Raw genomic sequence first — 15208 nt, forward strand, 5'->3', positions numbered from 1 at the left:
TTTGATTGGTGTGGTCTTTTCGGATAATCTTGTAAGCGTCCGGTATGGCTATGGCGATGTCGGGTGCTGATGATGTGTTCATCCATGTTTCAGTAAGGAAGGCGAGGTCAGGTGACGCAGTGTCGAGTAGGTCCCAGAGTTCTGTTGCGTGTCTGTGGACCGAGCGGGTTTTGAGCAGGATGCACTTTAGGCGGTTAGAGTCGGAGCTGTGTGTGGAGGACGTGGATTTGGTGAGGGTCCTGAAGCAGTTGAACTTGCAGGGGAGGCAGGCGAATGGGCCGTGAGTACGTCCTCGAGTAGCTTCGCAGCATAATGGTGTACGTCCGGGGTTGAGGGCGAGGAGAGTAGCGGTATCATATGTGATTCTAGAGGGTTCGGAGCGGCGGGGACCAGGGGGACAGGCGCTGGGCGCGGTCCAGGCGCGGACGGGCGTAGACGGGCTTACCTTTGGCGCACCTTCGGCGCGCAAGGGGCCCGACCGCTGCGCGTGAACGCTGCACGCAGTCATCTGTCATAAACGGATAGTGGAGGGGGAGGGGCGAGGGAGGGTCAGCTGGGAAGGCGGGAGCGGGGTGGATACCAGGGCAGGGCGACACAACAACAACAACAACAACAACAAAATGGCCGGCGGCCTTACACGGAGCAAGCAGATGCCCTTCTAGCGGCAAAATAAATCGTTAAAAGCAGTAACACACAGCGCAATACGGCAATAGTAATACAATGCAAGGCAGCAATGTTAATCGTCAATTTCTCTCTGAGCAAGCAGCGGAGATGCGCTACGATACCAAGCAGAGGCGAGGCAGGTCAGGGAGCAGCGTGGGGGAGCGACCTCGTCTGCAGAGAGCAGGGACGGTCACAGCGCGATATGGTCAGAGCTGCGCAGGTAGTATTCGTGGGAGGGAGGGTCAGCTGGGAAGGCGGGAGCGGGGTGGATACCAGGGCAGGGCGACACAACAACAACAACAACAATATGGCCGGCGGCCTTACACGGAGCAAGCAGATGCCATTCTAGAAGCAAAATAAATCGTTAGAAGCAGTAACACACAGCGCAATACGGCAATAGTAATACAATGCAAGGCAGCAATATTAATCGTCAATTTCTCTCTGAGCAAGCAGCGGAGATGCGCTACGATACCAAGCAGAGGCGAGGCAGGTCAGGGAGCAGCGTGGGGGAGCGACCTCGTCTGCAGAGAGCAGGGACGGTCACAGCGCGATATGGTCAGAGCTGCGCAGGTAGTATTCGTGGGAGGGAGGGTCCGCTGGGAAGGCGGGAGCGGGGTGGATACCAGGGCAGGGCGACACAACAACAACAACAAAATGGCCGGCGGCCTTACACGGAGCAAGCAGATGCCCTTCTAGCAGCAAAATAAATCGTTAAAAGCAGTAACACACAGCGCAATACGGCAATAGTAATACAATGCAAGGCAGCAATATTAATCGTCAATTTCTCTCTGAGCAAGCAGCGGAGATGCGCTACGATACCAAGCAGAGGCGAGGCAGGTCAGGGAGCAGCGTGGGGGAGCGACCTCGTCTGCAGAGAGCAGGGAAACCCTGCGTTTAGCCAATTGCAGAGAAAAGACTACCAATTTCCGGTTTCCAGCCGGGATTGTAGACACAACACCCAGTAAACACACCTTCACATGTCTTGGTATTTGAGCCTCCGTCATTTCAGTTAACACTGTTGTCACTGCCACCCAGAAGGCTAGTACTTTCGGACATACCCATGCCAGATGAATAAACTCAGCATTATCCACGCCGCACCTCTTACAACAATGCAAGTCTCCCAGACCATATTTGTAGAATTGTGCAGGGGTGTAGTACATTTGGTGTATATACTTATAATGTAGGAGTTTAAAATTACCATTAACCGCAAAACTCCCTGTCATTCGGCAGCTCTCTTCCCATTCCTCATCCGTCAGCGGCTGTTGTAAGCATTATTCCCATTGAACCCGGGAGTTACTCGGGCCGCACCCTCATCCATTTGCGAAGCATAATAGAGCTGCAAAACTAATTTAATTTAGTCTTATCCTGTGCCCTATAGAGCAACTGCAGAGCCCCCAGCATGGAACGTTCTTCAGGGAAGCCCGAGTACAGACTGCGCATGGCTGCCCTAAGTCTAGTGTATATGAATGTGGAAATAACCTCCTTCACGTCGTTCTTTAAGAAATCCTGCAATGACATAAACTTCCCTCCTACAAAGGCCTCTCCCATGGTATGCAACCCAGCGGTATGAAGTACCTTAAGTGCCCCAGCCTCTCCCGATACGGATATAGCATCATGATATAACAAAGGCGTAGCCGGTGCATACAGTGGTAAACGTTGCGCCTGCCTCCCTAGCTCTTCCCATGACCCGAGTCCTACATTTAACTGTGTCCACCTCTCCACGTTCAAAGACCGTATGCGCATTCACTATCATTGCCTTCAAGGGCAAGGGGTGAACCGCACTTGCCTCAACTGCCACATGCTGCGTGAACGACGGCGCACTGTGCCAGTAATAGGCAAACTGCGCTTGAGCACAGAGATAATATAAGCGCATATCTGGCACCAAAAATCCACCCATGTCATATGGCCTTGTTAGAGTCTCCCAACCGACATGGGATTTCATGCCCCCCCCACGCAAGAGTGATTAGCAATGAACGTAATTTACCAAAAAATTGCTGTGTAAGAATGAATGGCACATTAACAAACAAATATAACGATTTTGGGAGCACCACCATTTTAATTAACCCCTTGGGCGCTGCCGCGATTCTGCGCCTGTGCGGCACATTCCGATCGCGGGTGCGGTCATGGCGGCTGGGAGCCGTCATCAGCACACGAGCACTGTGTGCCATGACAGCTCTCGGCCGTCATCAGCATGGAAGGGGTTAAAGCAATCCGATCTGCAAATGTCAATGGCAAACTAAACCACCGAACCACCCGAGCCACAAGCTTTGAGATTGCCAACCCATAATTGGCTCTAATAACCTCCTGCGGATCTCTATGAATCCATATACCGAGATACCGCACTGGATCAGTATCCCACTCCAAGAGATAGTTCAAAACAAACGGCACTGTGCACTGCGTGAGCGAGAATATTATAGATTTACTCCAATTAATAGCCAATCCCGAATACCATTCAAAACTAATATATTCCCCAATAACCTGCTCCAAATATTGTGCTGGTCCCCTCACATACAGGACCATGTCATCTGCATACATGGAGACTGCTAATGGCCTTTGATAAAATCTAAGCGCTGAGTCAGCATGTCTCTGTCGCAGCACGCACGCAAGTGGTTCTAACACAAGCGCAAATATCAAGGGCGACAGCCCTGTTGGTGCCCAGCTTAATTGTAAACATCTCTGAAATGTGCCCATTGACACGTACCCTAGCCACCGGATATATATAAAGTTGTTTTATCCAACTAGTAATGAAATAAGGCACCCCCCCTCCGATGCAGTACAGTAAACATATAGGTCCATGCAATCGAATCGAACGCCTTTGCGCTGTCTAACAGAACCGCAGCAGCCCGCAGGTCAGGTTTTAACAGATGCAGGACCGCAAACAGTGCCCTCAGATTATGCGCCGTGGATCGAGTTGCGACAAATCCTGACTGATCCGGAAGTACTATGACATTTAACAGCAGTCGTAACCACGTCGCCAACACTTTCCCCAATATTTTTAAGTCAGTATTCATAAGTGACAATGGCCTATACGACTCACACCGGTCTGGTGGTTTGCCCGGCTTCAGTAACGCAACGATCAATGCTTCTCTAAGGGAATCAGGCAGAATCTGTTGCTCGAACGCCTCAGCATACATAGCCGTTAAATGAGGAAGTAGCATATCTGCATATTCCATATAGAATTCAGACGGAAGTCCGTCAGTCCCCGCTGCCTTCCCACTAGGTAATGCAGAAATGGCATCCGGAAGTTCCTCAGCGGTCAGTGAATGCATCAGAAAATCTTGTTGTCCTTTAGACAACCAGACCAACGCCACATTGTCTAAATACTTTGCAATTTCTTCCTCACCAGCCGGCCGCCTACTGCCATACATTTCCTTATAATGATTGACAAATTGCTCCAGTATGCCAGCAGCATCCGATATGAACTCAACCCCTTCTGTAATGCCCTGCACATTACAATATTTGGCCCACAGTTCCGCTATCCTCTCAGCTAGCACACTGCCCGGTCTACCCCCCTCACCATAGTACCGAGCTTTACAGCGCCGTGCTAGGTGCCGCAATTCCTGATCCGCCAAGTCATTGTACTCAGTCACCCGCGACCGTATGGCAGATAGGGTGGCCGCATCATGCGCCTCCTCATATTGCCTCCCTAAGCCTACCAATTCACGTTCTAATTTTGCCATGGAGTTCTGTAAAGATTTGAGCACTCCTGCCTGTAAGCCTACACAAGCCCCCTCGAATGGTCACCTTAAATGCCTCCCAGATAGTACCCATACTTTGTACCGATCGAATATTGTCAGCAATATAATTCTCAATAGCCACCCGTACTACTTCCTTAAAAACGGGGTCTAATAATGCTGATGGTTGTAATTTCCATCGAAACGGTGCCGGAGCGTAAGTAGGTAGTTACCTTTCAAGCAGGATAGGCGCATGGTCCAATAAGGTACGGGGCAAATGTGATACCCGAGACACCCAGGCATTGACATCACTAGCCAAAAATCCAGCCGGGACCAAGTGTTATGTGTGTATGAATAACACGTCCCCTCCCTTAACCCAGGATGGCACAATCTCCAACCATCATTAAGGCCCAAATCACACATACCATCCTGTACTGCCTGCGCAGCCTTGTTAACAGTAGCGCTTCTTGTCGAATGTCTATCCATGTCGCGATCCAGCACCATGTTAAAATCCCCCCCACACAGGACAGCAGACGCCGGCAGCTTACAAACTTTGTTCCATAGTTTTTTATAATTCTAGGTCATCTACTTTCGGACCATAGACATTCACTACCGTGATTAAGGTGCCACACAGCCTCCCTTGCACTATAATATACCTGCCATCCCTATCAATCTCCTCATGTGCAACTACAAATGGGATATTCTTTTTAATTAACACCATCACAACCCCTTGCGTACGACGAATCTGAAGTGGCAAAACGAACCCCAGCCCATTTTTTTTGCCACAGAAGTTGCTGTGCGTTCAGTAAGATGGGTCTCCTGCAGGAGCGCCACTTGAACATTATGACGGTCCAAGTACGCCAGTACCTCGCAATTTTTTTTCGGGTTATAAAGCCCCAGAGGGAACAATATACGGCATAGTAGAAGTCCATCACCTGTAGGAAGAAAAGTTATCTCTTAGCAACGATAAACAACATAGGCCTACATCAAAATAAACTAATGCCCCCATACTCATTCACAGCACCTTAATCTGTAAATATCTAGCAGTGTCGCTATCAACGTCAGTCCTCAGTCTCAGAGGTCGCTTGGGATACTCGCCGTCTCTTCTTCAATTGCTTAGCGTGTTCCATTGCTGCCTTAGGGGTGGTGAAGATCTTGTAGGCATTATCCGAACCTATCCTCAGACTGGCAGGGTATTGCACTGCATACGGGACCCCCTCGGATTGTAAGAACTTCTTTACTGCGCCAAACTCTCTGCGCGCCACCTGCAAAGCTACAGTGAAATCTGGGGAAAATGTGAGGGTGTTTCCTTGATGCTCAATAGTCCCTTTCTCCCTTGCCATGCGCATGATAGAGTCTCGGTCCCTGTAATTGAGTACCCGAGCAATTACTGGATGTGGTGGAGCACCTGGGACCGATTTATGAGCAAGAGAGCGATGAGCGCGCTCAATAATAAACATAGGCGACAGGTGAGTAGTCCTAAAAATGTCAGTGATCAGTTGTTTAATGAATTACTCCATTTTCCCCACATTTGTAGATTCCAGCAGCCCAATAAGGCGAATATTGTTCCACCGAGAACGGGCCTCCAACTCTCCATTCTTCGCCTGAATGAGGGAGAGGACCTTCTCCATATTCAAAGTCTTCCCCCCAACGTCACTCAGTCCATCCTCAGCAGCCCACACCTGCTGCTCAACCTCTCCCATGCGGGCATTTTGTTCTTCTAGTTAAGAGGAAATGTGGTCTAGGCCGCCATTGTGCCTTCTATAGACTGTAGGCTCTGTTGCATGATGGCGAGGAGTGTGGTCTCCAAAGTGGATTTCTCCGTCCCCGGGGCATCAGCCTCTGTATCTAAGACCACTCCTTGAGAGGGCTTAGGAGTCTTGCGCGTCTCAAACGTGAGACGTGACTGTGATTTCTCAGTCTGGCCCATGATGTCGCCTATGAGGGTCTCTCTCCCGCCCAAGAAGGGACTGCACCACTATGGACAGCGCAGGGAGACCAGCCAAGCCAAGTCCACTGTAGTTACGCTATCCAGGCCTCTACACCACACCCAGCAGCAGGGAAATACACTATCTCCGCATAGTGCAGACATGCCAGCCAATACATAAAGTCAATCCACCACTCCCCACAGCGGCTGCAATCAGGAGCGTAAGCACAGACACCAGCAACACAGTAATTTGAGTTGTATTCGGGCAAGGCGCTCACCAGCAATGACAGGCTCCCAAACGCTCACCTGCACCGTCCACTCCCCCAGGCAAGATTACTGCACAGTTGAGGAAGCCAAAAAACTTGAGATCAGAGCTCAGATCAAGAGCCTTCCCACTTCGTTATATGCCCCACGTTATGTTGCTGGCCACTATCTGGGGGCAGTCACACCATGGCAGACAGCATCTCAAGGGCAGCGCTATTTGGATGGGCGGCGGGCTAGTAGTACGTATAGGCCGCAGGGCTGGAGCACCAGTCCGCGGCCTGGCCTAAACCCACCTCCGCAGCAACCCGCGAGCCCCAGCAGCGGAGCCCAAGCCGCGGAGCGCACCTGGACCGCCCCCGCATCCACAGATGCAGGCCTAGCACACACCGCGCCCCCACTCACCGCCACCAGCACCAGGGCCCAGAGCACCGCCGTTCACCTGGGTCCGCCTCACACCTCCGATAATGGCTGCACAGCGCCGAAGCTCAGGGGCTGCCCACAGTCCGCTTCCGCACCCACGGAGCAGCAGCCAACAGCAACCAAGACAAGGGCAACAGCAAAGTCGCAGGCACCGATCGTGCCGCCGCCGACTTAGTTCAGGATCAGGAGGCCTCCAGTATCACAGCCTCGCAGGCGCCGACATTTCGGCATGAAACGTTGCTGGCAATTTTTCACCTCCATGGGGAAGGAGCGACACGGTGGGCCCAGCAATCTAGTCGGGGTGCTTTCCTCTGTCAGTTACAGCCCCCCGGGGCTTCAGATGGCAAGGATTAGTGGCGGATAACTGAAGGATTTGAGCTCAGCCGGGCAGAGCCTCAAATGGGTGCGGCCATCTTGCTGTGCGCCCGCTAGCCCCCCTAAATCACCACCTTTGACTAGAAATACAAGGCATTGGATATATGCTTTACAGTCTTATGCAATTGTCGAACTCTCCCATTAGCAGCTGAACGGCATAAACATATATGTAATAGTCATAGGTATACACCTGATCAGCTATACCCTCAGTTTCGTAAGCAACATAAACTTATATGTGTACTTGCCCAAGGTGTTTACGATGCAAGAAATCCCTCCTACATCAAAAGCGAAAGAAACATATATACAGGCTTTTCAGAGGTGTCCCATTTCCCCTCTAAAACGCTTTAGCATAGAACACGACATTCACAATATCGCATACCCTTTATAGTTGTAATTGTTAAGAAATAACAGGTTTTGACGCCTCATGAGCCAGCCACTCAAACTACACCAGCCAATGATACACTTGGCACCCGCTAGCGACACTTTGATTAGATTGTCGGGACCAATTAAAGTGGAAGGAAACAGTTACCTGGTTTTGTTCCTCCTGATTAGGACTTCAGGCACCCAGCGGCAACTTCACAAGAGCGGGATTACTATCCCCCTGTGAGCAAAAGCCTGACACAGAAGCTGGTGCCCTTCCAAATTGGAGAAACGCTTCCCCTCAGGCAGAGGTGCAAGCTGCATTTGCTTCAGGCAGCCAGCCGTGAGTACACACAAGGCTGAACGAGACCCCTCGGGTCCAGTCAAGATATTCTCCACAACAGAATATCCTGTGACGTGGGACCGGGGAGAGGGAGCCGGCAACCTCGCACAGAGGCCGCGATGCCAGGCACCATCATCCTCCTGATCTGGAGGTCATTGACAGTCTAGGCTAACAGCTCAGGTCCCTTGGACTCAGCAAACTTCCCCCAACCCCCTGACACCACACCCTATGGAGAGTGAGCTAGCGCCAGTTTCCGGGTGCAAGCACAAGTCCCTCATACTCATCAAACTTCCCAGACACTCCTCATTTTCCAGCACCCCACATGGGCCTCTGATCTTTACAAGCACACTCCTCTGCACAGTGTGATTATGGCGTACATCAGGACAGTCCTTGTCCCAACCAACAATCACTTCCACTAGTTTCTGCTGCAACCTGTGAGGTCATTACGATCGCGTGGAAAGGGGGAGATCTTTTCTGTCCTTGGGATCTCAGACAGGAAGCCAGCCAACCTGCCCTTGGCCATGACAGCTGGCAATTAGCTGCAGGCCAGCAACATCCAGGCAAAATCCACCAAGGGATAGTTCCCTTCCTGGAGCACGACAAGCCCCAGGCCACCATATTTCTGCGGATAATCCAGTTGCAGTCCCTCCTGCCCCAATGGTTCCCCTTATCGATGTCCCAGCGTCAACCAGTGTAGTATGGTTCCAATCTCAAAAGCGTCTTTAACTCCTGAGGGCAGAGCCCCAATAGTTATAGCCACAATGGCCTTTGAAGATGAGATCAGTTCAAAAGGCCACCTTCGACATGTAAAAGCCTGCTCTAAATGTTGTCCTATCTGCCAACGTACCCTGTGAGGCTTAATCAATATCTTTAGTGGGGCCAAGAGCCTGCTCCTTGGAATGCAGGTGGCAATTCCACCCCTGTGTATCTGTCCCAGGAAGGACCCTCAGAGTCAGGGGTCTACAGTTTCCCTTGAGCCCCTAGTTTATGGCCTATCAGGAATGCACAGATGTAGCTGTCCCATTTGCATCCAGATGTGGAATGGAGACAGGCTGTCAGGCACACAGAACCACGAGCACAGATGCTCATTTTCCTAAAGTGGCATTTCCACATAAGCAATGTCGAATCCACTTGCACGACTGGAGAGGAATTGCCATTGTAACTCATCGATATCAAACACTATACTGTTACTCTTCCGCACATAAGAAGTACTGCTCAATAGCCTTTCCACTGGTCCCCCATGTTAATCAATGTGAGAAGCAGGCCCAACTGTACAGAATACACCATCCGGTGCCATTCACTACCAGTGTATGTAACGCATACATGCATACAGCCTCCCTCTTCCTGACACTGCACTCTGCCCCCAGGGAGTACTCCAATGTAGCGAGAGACATGCAGAACTGTGGCAAGTATTTTTAAAAATGCCAAACATGTAGCATGTTTGAAGAGCCACATCTGTGGGTGGCACAACCACTGCTGCAGGCCCATGGAGGAGCTTTTGAGTTATATGTCCTATGTATATGTCTTACTCCTGGGCAAGGGACTTATAGCTAGCTCAAATTAGCCAATCATGTCTACACCAATCACCAGTATATATATGTCAAGCACAGTACTTTGGCACTGAATTGTAGTGTCAGAAGTTCGAAAAGTCCTAAGGCTTGCAAACAGATCAGTGGAAATCCAGGAGGGACAAAAGCAAACAATCGAGGGAAAGCACCATAAAAAGGGCCAGTTCCAACAGCCAGGTTAATTGCAAGCTGTGCGGACAGGTGACTGCAAACATGGTTCATGTCCTGTGTTTGTGCAATCCCACTTTGGAGGATCAGCAATCACTTCTTCACAGAAAATTCAACTAACAAAGTTTAAGGACTTGCAGAGAGTTGGCTGTAGCTAGCTTTAATCCAAACGATCCTCGGCTGAACTGTTTGGTGGTAAAATACCTACAGAAGATAAAAAAAGAAGGTGTCGAAGTTCCAACAGAAGTTAAAGCTAAGCTATAAGATGAACTTAAATAAGCCAAATAAATCCATCAATGTGAAGAGCTTGAAAACCGCAACATAAGATCTGTTAACAGTTCTGATTGAAAGGATTAATTAAACGACTAGCATGAGTTACCTTACAAACAGCTTATTGACTTGAGAAAGGCAGTGGCTGTGCATGTATTGTATGGTTTTTCTAAGCATAAGTCACTTTAAATATAAGATCAGCATGCCGCAGTCAATGAACTAACCGCATGATTTGCGATTGGTTGATGGTAATGGACTAAAGCAATTTTCAGCTTAGGGTTTTTTGATTTGCTTACACTGGAAGGTTATTGTTAGCATCAAGAAGGAGGCAGACAAACCAACTATGTCATTTGGAAAGAAATTGGCATACTATAGTATTTACAGATTTATTGCTGTAATAGGGACTTGTGTACATCTTATTTTAACCACTTGTATTTTTGGGAGATATTTCTTTTAAAGCTTTTTGCAGTGATCATTGTGGGGCAACTACGGTTTTTATATGTTTTGTAATGGTTTCTATTAAGCAAATACATAATGTGCTTACTATTTACTTAAGTATTTTTAAATTCTTAGGTCTGAAAACTAATTAGCATATTATGCCTGCATCACATGAAGTGATGTCACACATCTGACAGCAATGGAAACGTTAGAAGCGAAATCTGTATACAGGGGTCTCCAAACCGGTCCTGGAGGACCGGATCATATTTTAAATAAATATAAAACACCTGGTGAGGAGCCGAAATCACCGTAAACAGTGTATTTTCAGCTTGTTCTCGGAGGCTGTAAGCAGCTGATGTCCATTTAGAGGTATAAAAACACCCCAGGGTAATATCGACGACAGCCTCAATGACCCTTTGTTTCTATTTTTGTGGGAGAGGGCTTGTTGAGGGACCGCTTAGATAGCTCACGGCACGAGGCCACGCCCCCTCCTCGCAAGGTGGCATCAATTTGTAAGTTGGCAGGGATGCATTTAGTTTGTTTGTTGTGAGGGAAAGCTCAACCAAACCATATATATTAGGCTCTCTCGCAAGGAGTCAGGCTCGAGGTCATACTTTTCCATCACAACGTACAGCACGCTGCTCTCTGTGACCTGTACAGTTGTTTCTATATGTAGAAAATAACATAACTGCGGTGTATGTAGCTTCGTTTTGCCATTTTAACTAGAAAGTATAACAGTTCTGCATAGTACTCACTCCCATTTTCCCTTCACCTTTTTGAACTTGGGCCCCTCTTCGTTTTCGCGCTCCATCTCCGGTTTCGCTAGTCTCTGCTCCTCCTCACGCACCAAATTTTCTTGCCCACAAATTAATGTTATTGTTCCTATATCCACAACCGGAAAGGTCTTCGAGACTACTATACTGACTCCCTGCCAATTGGACGTTTAAGTCACCGAACGAAGGCGGGTTATTTCAATATTAAACTGACTTCTGAATAGTCTGCCCTCCTTTTCACCTGCTGTTTTGCTGTCTTCTATGTCTTTACCCGTCAGTTGTTGTGGCGCTGATACCACGCATGCGCAGAACGCTGCCCTATTCTTCCTGGTTACCAGAGGAAGCCGAGTCCGAGGATACGGCAAAGCAACGGGATACAGGAGAGAGGCGTCAATCGGTGAGTGGAGATAGGTGAGTGGCAAACGGAGGGCATGGAAAGGGAGAGAAGGCATGGCTAGCTATGCACCTTTCCACTCTACTTAGTTAGCATATTCTCTTTTTGTAAATATTAATGATACTGCTGTTAACATTTTTTTTATTACAAAATTGCATATCCGGTTTAACGAAGTGCTTGAACGGACGAATTCAGTTCTAGCTTTTCCTTCTGCACAGCTTTCCTCAGTCTAAAGCTTGATGGGCAATGACTTTTAAAGTTTGTGCTCAGCGCATCACTTTAGTGCACAGACATTCCCGGCAAGTATCTGATTTTACGTATGATCCCCCAAAATAACTAAAATGTAGCTGACGTAGCAATTAATTTTAACTTTGAATTTACACCACCTTCTGATTTTATGCCACATATGTGCATTGTTCTGTTAGTGCTGTGCAGAAAAACGAGAATTGTAAATTTCTTCAAGACCAACGAGAGATCTCATTGTCTCTCACCGCTCCGCATCCTCAAATTTGAGCAAGGAATATTTGTTGCTTGAACGACTGCGGACAGATGGAGCAAGCCAGTCAGTCCTGACTGCCTCGTCAGGAGTCGTTAGCGCTATATAAATACATTTACAATTTACAGTTGACTCTGACATAACCATTGAAAGGATAACGTAAAAATGGCAAACATTTCAATTGTGATCAAACGCTACTAACGGCGATAACATGTCTGTAGTTCATGCAGTGTCACACGTTTACAACCTATAGTAATTCAAAATGAAAGACCAGATTTAATTGAAGTACTTGAATTGATCAGAGAACCTGAGGGCTGCCATTTGATCTTGCCTACATTTAACAGACTAGGTGATCTGTTGTTAATCCAATGGTACTGGTTTATATTTCCAATGTCGTAAGGCCAGCTTTTTTCCAACTATTGTATTTGTTTTTTTTTTTTTGGTGTAAGATTTTTATTGACAGTTATCATCAAAATAACAATAGTACATTTAGGCAGTAATCATGTCGTATGGTAATGCAGTACTTTTGTACTTTTACACAGCTATTCAGCCGACAACCCTCCGGTCCGGCAGCGAATGTTGAAGATGATATGGTATGCCATCAGGATGAAGTATTCGGAGCTATGAAATCTTACGTTTTCAAGTCCATTTTTTCATTTTTGTAAAAGAAAAACCAAACCAAACTCAATGGCTCATCCGTGTCGTATAGTCACCAAGCGTTACGAAAAATGCTGTCAATAAAGTATGCCGATCCCAACCACCCAGGTAAATACCCCTCCCCCCTCGAGCATCATGCTAAATCGAGATCCCCATCAGCAAAGTCACCTTTCCGATCCCTCCCCAGGGCATACATTCAGTTCAATCAATCATTTCCTCCTCATCGTCCGAATCCTCGTCATCATCCTCCGGCAGCGGTTCACACAGGTCCCCTCTGTATCTATTCCACGCCTCCCATACCTTGTTCCATTTCTTCGGGTTCGCTCTCATTTTATATACAGTTCTTTCAGTTAGCATCAATTTGTCCATAGTTCTGCACCACAACGCCAAAGTAGGTACTTCCGCCACCCCCCATCTTTGCGCCATATCGCGCTTGGCCACCATTATACCAATAGTAAGCCACTGCTGTTGTCTAAGATTAAGGTCAGTACCCTCCCAGATATTCAAGAGACAGAGGCGTGGCTCCGGCGTAAGGGAGGTATCAAGGGCCTGGGATATTGTGCGCATGACCTGTTGCCAATATCTAACAATGAGTGGGCAGTCCCACAGCGTATGTAATGACGTGCCATCCTCCCCGCATCCCCTGAGACAGTGAGGGGTTTCAGCCCTATGTATTCTATGTAGGGTGGTTCTCGTGTAATATACTCTGTGCAGTATTTTTAACTGTATAAGCCGAAACCTGGCCGATATCCCTGCCTCCCTTGGAGACGCCATAGCAGCATTCCAGTCCGTCTCATCCATAGCTCCTAATTCAGTTTCCCACTTTTCTCGCAATTTCTGCAGGGGATCCGGGAGGTTATTCAGCAGTTTGCGATATGTGAGTGAGGTGGCACGTGTCTGTAAAAAATCTGTAAGAAGCCGATCTTCTAGGGGTGAGGACTCCGGGACGGTGGTCCCTGGTTCCAACACCGCCAGCAGCGCGTGCCTAATTTGGATGTATCTATATGTTTCAGTGGGGCCTAGGGCATACTGTTGTTGTAGTTGCGAAAAGGGAATCACTCCTGAGGACGTCCAAAGATCCCCCACCGTTGAAATGCCTATATTGTCCCACTGGGTGAATCCCTTGCTGGACCTGAGGCAGCCCAGTTTTTTGGTGTCCCAAAGCGGGGTGAGTTTCGTGATGACCCCCTTCCACTTCAGCCGAGTGAGCGCTCTGTACCATAAGGCAACTGTATGTTTAGTAGGGCCAATCAGTCCTTTGAGGAGACTCTGGTTATATAAAGGGGCTAACAGACTTTGCGTTCCCAGTTGGGCCCTATCGGCCAGATATGCCGGGTCATCGTGTGTTGCGTGGAGCCATTGGTTGAGTACCTTAAGTTGAGATGCCCAGTAGTAAAGTTGTACATTTGGTAGCGCTATTCCCCCATCGTACCAACCACGGTTAAGTTTGAAGTGAGCAATTCTCGGAGGATGCTCACCCCACAGCAGGGTAGTCACAACTGCGGTGACATTATGGAAATAGGAGGGCGGAATTACATCTGGGGTATTTTCCAGAACATACAGGAGGTGCGGAAGTGCCATCATTTTAAATAAGGCAGCGCGCCCCAGGAGCGTGAGTGGCAGGGTTGACCAATTTCGGGCGTCCGCCTTCAGACGAAGGAGGGGGGGCGCCAGGTTCCGATCGTAGAACATGGCCGTGTCGTTGGTGACATGGATGCCCAAGTATTTAAAGGAGACATCGGTCAACACTAGAGGACAGTGTTCAGGGAGGACTGGCATAGGGCTCTTCAGGACATAAAGGACCGACTTCGTCCAGTTAATAGTATAGCCGGAGGCCGAACCATGCTTATCGCAGAGCGCCAGTAATATCGGAACATTCGATTCGGGGGCAGATAAGTAGACCAACATATCATCAGCATACAGTGATACTCTGTCTTCCCAGGCCTCCGTCCATTTAATACCTTTCAATAGTGGCGTCTTTCTAATAACAATAGCGAGTGGTTCAAGGACCAGCGCAAAAAGTAGCGGGGATAGGGGGCAGCCCTGACGAGTCCCACGCGCCAAAGGAATCGCTCGTGAGATGTGGCCATTGGCTGCCACGTGGGCTACCGGGTCCGTGAAGAGAAGTCGAACCCACGATAAAAATTTCGGTCCGAAGCCCATCCGGGTCAGAACTGCAAACAGGTAGTGCCACTCTACCATATCAAAAGCCATTCTGGCATCTAACGACAAAATGGCCGCCGGCTCTTTCAGTGAATGTGCTCGAGCCAGTGCGCCGTGCGCTACCCTGCGGAGATTCAGTGCCGTGCTCCTATGCGGCATGAAGCCCGATTGGTCCGGGTGGATCAATTGGGAGAGATGCGGAGTCAGCCTAATAGCAATCAGTTTCGCCAAGATCTTTGCTTCTGCGTTAATGAG

The 15208-nt window shown here is 48.7% G+C and overlaps 2 protein-coding genes across 4 annotated transcripts in view; one reads left to right on the top strand and one right to left on the bottom strand.

Moving 5' to 3' along the window:
* CENPX (centromere protein X) overlaps window positions 1–11526 on the bottom strand; it is a 109004-nt gene extending 97478 nt beyond the window's left edge. The window contains exon 1 of one of the 2 annotated variants that reach the window (XM_086931192.1): window positions 11243–11526. In XM_086931192.1, the coding sequence (XP_086787318.1) occupies window positions 11243–11281 (39 nt within the window). In that variant the 5' untranslated portion in view covers window positions 11282–11526. Of the gene's footprint in view, window positions 1–11225 lie in introns of both variants that reach the window. The other variant, XM_086931193.1, reaches the window with a different exon arrangement.
* A 59-nt stretch (window positions 11527–11585) lies between these two features.
* LRRC45 (leucine rich repeat containing 45) overlaps window positions 11586–15208 on the top strand; it is a 493704-nt gene continuing 490081 nt past the window's right edge. Inside the window, exon 1 of one of the 2 annotated variants that reach the window (XM_086931189.1) lies at window positions 11586–11654. The gene's annotated coding sequence lies outside the window, so the exon portion shown is untranslated. Of the gene's footprint in view, window positions 11655–12675; window positions 12727–15208 lie in introns of those variants that run through there. The other variant, XM_086931190.1, reaches the window with a different exon arrangement.

The sequence above is a fragment of the Lissotriton vulgaris genome, chromosome 7 (genome assembly GCF_964263255.1).
Source record: "Lissotriton vulgaris chromosome 7, aLisVul1.2, whole genome shotgun sequence".
Taxonomy (NCBI): Eukaryota; Metazoa; Chordata; class Amphibia; order Caudata; family Salamandridae; genus Lissotriton; species Lissotriton vulgaris.